This window comes from Harpegnathos saltator, unplaced genomic scaffold (genome assembly GCF_003227715.2).
Source record: "Harpegnathos saltator strain DR-91 unplaced genomic scaffold, Hsal_v8.6 scaffold480, whole genome shotgun sequence".
Taxonomy (NCBI): domain Eukaryota; kingdom Metazoa; phylum Arthropoda; class Insecta; order Hymenoptera; family Formicidae; genus Harpegnathos; species Harpegnathos saltator.
In genome coordinates, this window is record NW_020230294.1 from 854408 (window position 1) to 858448 (window position 4041).

Consider the following 4041-nt stretch of genomic DNA (forward strand, 5'->3'; position numbering starts at 1 on the left):
AGATAATTCAAAGAACGCAGAATGCTTCAGCCTTGATGGTGATTTCTGGCGCGAGTGAATTTCACCGCGATCGTCTCGCTCGTATTAATATTTATCGTTAGCCGCCTACGTCCCGCTCCGTCGCGCTGGAGGATCTCTCGCGTTCGATCCCGACGGAATCGCGCCTTGAAATGTGCGCCGAAATGTCCTCCCAAAGACACTTCGATGTCCGCCATGGCCGAAAAAAATAATATAACGGCGCGCCGTCGGAGCGGCGTTTCGTTTCAATCGCGGATCGCACGGAGAAGGTCGCGTCTTTCACCTGGTCGTCCGGGGCATCCACGGCCGTTTCTACCGGGTCACCCCTCCACAAATAGAAATTCGGACCATCAAGCGTCGCCGAAATTGCCAAACTGGCAGCGGCGTCGTCGTATAACGTGGTTACATCGTTGGTTACGTAAGAATAAATAAATCGCTAGCGATTCTCAGAAATGTATCTGATGGGCGCCTACGAAAAGATATTCACCATAAAACATCCAGGCGGGTCGTTTCCATGAAATTTTTACGAAACACGACGCGCCGCTACGCGCGATCTAGAGAGGCAGAATTCGTGAATTGTAAATAATGAAAAACAGCCCGACGATATCGAAAGCGAATTGGAACCGTGTCTCTGGCTCCTTCTTCCGCCACTTCCAAAATCACACCAAGTCAATGATCTGTCTGTAACGCGAGGTCTGGATATGGACTTTGTCGACTTTGAGTTCGACTCAGCGAAGCTGTCTTGCGTCTCGCGCGTTTCCATGAAAATGTAAAACGGCGCGGCAGGACGAAAGTGAGAATTTACAAGACCGCTTATCTCACCAGGGTCTTTCCAGGATCCCCGGGGTGAGTGAAAAGTGGAATATCCGACACTCTACTTTTCCTTGTTTTCTAAGAAACTTCTTTATATTTATATTAAGAAACCTATATCTATAGACGTGGCTCAAGAGGTATTCGCATTATCCAAGAAATATCGCTAGTTATCGTCGTGGTTTATTGCTGGTACTCGGGTTGCGGATGGGCCAGCACGTACTCGACGGCCCTCTGGATCTGCTCAGGTACGGCGGGCGCGACCGGCAGGTGAGCGCCTTGAGCGCGGAAACCGTTCTCGTCGGCGACGTAGCTGACAGCGATGGGAGTGCCGTCGGGAGCGGTGTATTGGTATTGACCTTGGGCGACCACTGCGGGTTCACCCTTGGGTCCTACAGGCTGCGGCGAGCCCGATTCGGCCGCGGAGATGCCGTTCTCGGTCTCATACTGGTAGTGGTAGGTTCCCTCGGGCGAGATGTCCTGCGCCTGCCTCAGGATGGCCACTGGTTGCTGGTGGTATTGGGCCGTCACTACGGCGACCAGGGCGAGAGACGCGATCTGAAAAAGAGAAGAGTGGAGAGGTAGAGAGCGATGAGCGATATTGGAATTATGTTCAGCTATGATAAAGAGAAAGGAAGACCAACAGGAAAATTTGATACTTTAAATACAATAAACTACTTTATAAACAAATAAATACATTTAAACACGCGTGCACGATAACCATGAAGTTTATCGAGCAATTAAAAGAGACGTTTATTTTGGAAATTACTTTGTAGAATTTCGTCTAAGGGGACGTGTGGCAGCTTTTTGGTCGAAAACGAGAGCGAAATTGACGAAAGAATTATTCAATTAAGTAATTTACGACGTAGATTGAGCAATGTTGCGTTATTAAAAAAAAAATATGGGCTTATCTTACACCGATTATATAAAATCAATCATGTAATCAGCCGTAAAGTGCAGAAGGCAAAAAGTCGCGTTCAACATTGCGCTGCGAAAAAAATTGCAGGTTTTGCGGCGAGTCCGCCAAAAGAATCAGATATCATCGACGTGTTAAATAATCCCGAGATAGAGCGAATTAATACGTGTGTCGAGTAATCAAAGGTTCGCCGTTTCCTAACGTGAATCTCCTTGTTAGTTCGTTACGTTCGATCTGTTATTACAGTTAACTACATTCTTCTGTCGGTAAATTAGCCAGACGTTAATTAATTCACGAGATCATAACAAATTAATGCTCACAACGATCGAAAAAAAAAAAAGAAAACGACTGGGAAAATCCAAGAAGATATTATCGCAAGTGAACGTCTGTGAATTCGCGACAGAACGACGCAACGAACGAAAAGCTTCATACAAAATGTTAATTGAAAATATGTTAAAATATTGCGAATAATTGGCGGAAGAGCTACGGAATGGAATTTTTTCAAGAAACAGACGAAAAGAACTATTGACTTCTCTCGGTTGATTATAAATTAAATCTCATTCAACCTCAATCGAGCCGAAATTAAATCGGATGTTAACTCGACGACTCGTTAGCGATACCGCGAATTAAAAACTGAAGAGCAGATGAAGAACTCACGAGGAATTTCATATTGCCGAGTGCGAGTGTGTTTCGAACCTCCCGGTCCAATGAAGCGTGATGAGATTTCGAGTGTGATCGTCATGAGATCCGAATGCGCTTTTATACGAAACCGTAGACCCCACTTTCCTTGATCGCAATGGTGCTCGAAAGAAGAAAAAAAAAAAAAGAAGAGAGAAAAAGCCTGAATTCCATCCGGCTCGCACTGTGGGAGGAAGGACAGAGAGAAAGAGGAGGGGAGTAGGGGGAATAGTGTCTTCCACCGAAATTCGTCTTGACCTTTCGCGACGCCTAGATCGACCGCTTGCATAATCCGCCGAGAAACCCGCGTTGACACTGCATCGTTCGCCCGCGACGTCGTCAAGACGTCAACGATGCGCGCAATATGCACGATTGCAACCGTGACGTCGGCGAAGAATCTCCCCGCGGTTCAAGAAATCCGCGGCGCGATGCGAAATATTCAGAAATTCTCTGATATTCCTGCGTGCGTCGAATTCCAGTTTGTCGGGAGGCCCTCGAGTCGTCGAGCTCTTCCTCGAAAGCGGCAGATAAATTTTGCATTTAAATCGCCATGAAATTACGATCAAATCGCTTCCGCCGGAGACTTCGCGTGTCATCCCGCGGCTGAACGGCGCGGCGTTTGCATAATTGTGAAAAATGCTGGAGCGATGGATCGCGCTCCGCGATCCACGGTTTGCGAAACAAACGCACGCCGCATGATCGCGTGCTAATCTTCGTTACCATCTCGATAAACGTTAGACGCGTTATATTACTCCGACAAATGGGTAGGAAATGCGCTCCGCTGCTCCACGATTTGCGAGTCGCCTGCGAATCTGCTTCGTTTTGTTTTTCGTAGAACCTTTTCGTCCTCGCCTTTTCGCGTCGAGGCGCAACGAAACGTTTGCTACGATCAAAAGTAAGCACTTTAAACAATAAGTGACTTGCAGCACGGTATTTGAATCATAGGCAATTGTGTGAGTTAAAGCATGAATTAAAGTGTAAGATCGATACATTCGGTTCTGTCGAAACAGAATCGCGAAGGAGGAAGAGGAGGAGTCGCCTGCGAGTTGAGAGAGCCGAGAGAGTCGCAGACGAGCCTAAAGTGCTTAAAATCTTGGTAATCCATGCGCGTTATAATGGACAGTTGTGCAAAAGTGACAACGCAGAGGCTATGTGGCAGCAAAATTAATCGTCGGACGTACGAGCCGTAAAATTGCAATCGAAGCTGATTAATCGCGAGGAGGAGACTGTCGTGACGGAAACTGCCGGAGACTTTAACGCCCCGATCATGCTTTCTCTCTCTTTCTCTGTTCCTCTCTTTGCCAGCATGTCGACTCCTTTCGCTCGCTATTTGCAAATTAGCGAAATTTGCACGAATGAGATTGCGTCAGTGTTTGTAACAACCGATTGAGCCACAAGTCGTATCATGAGCCAAGAGTCGGTAAGCAGAAAAAACCGATTGAAGAATTATCACAATATCAGTTAAGACACGCACATCAATGTGTGTCGTGTTAAAATTTTACTAAAAACTATTACAATCAACAGAGAGAAGGGAACAGAGAGACACCTGTATGCAAGACAAGGTAGACAAGAATAATGAGTTACAGTGGCAAGACTGTGCTGTGAGATATATATATACG

General features: G+C 46.5%; 1 protein-coding gene across 1 annotated transcript; it reads right to left on the reverse strand.

The window, feature by feature from the left end:
• Nucleotides 1–989: 989 nt before the first annotated feature.
• LOC105188648 (endocuticle structural glycoprotein SgAbd-1) lies at nucleotides 990–2515 on the reverse strand. The gene is made up of 2 exons (XM_011150218.3): nucleotides 2402–2515; nucleotides 990–1386 (listed from the first exon to the last, which is right to left on the reverse strand). The coding sequence occupies exons 1-2, from the start codon at nucleotides 2411–2413 to the stop codon at nucleotides 1012–1014; spliced, it is 387 nt and encodes a 128-aa protein (XP_011148520.1). The 5' UTR covers nucleotides 2414–2515; the 3' UTR covers nucleotides 990–1011.
• Nucleotides 2516–4041: the final 1526 nt, after the last annotated feature.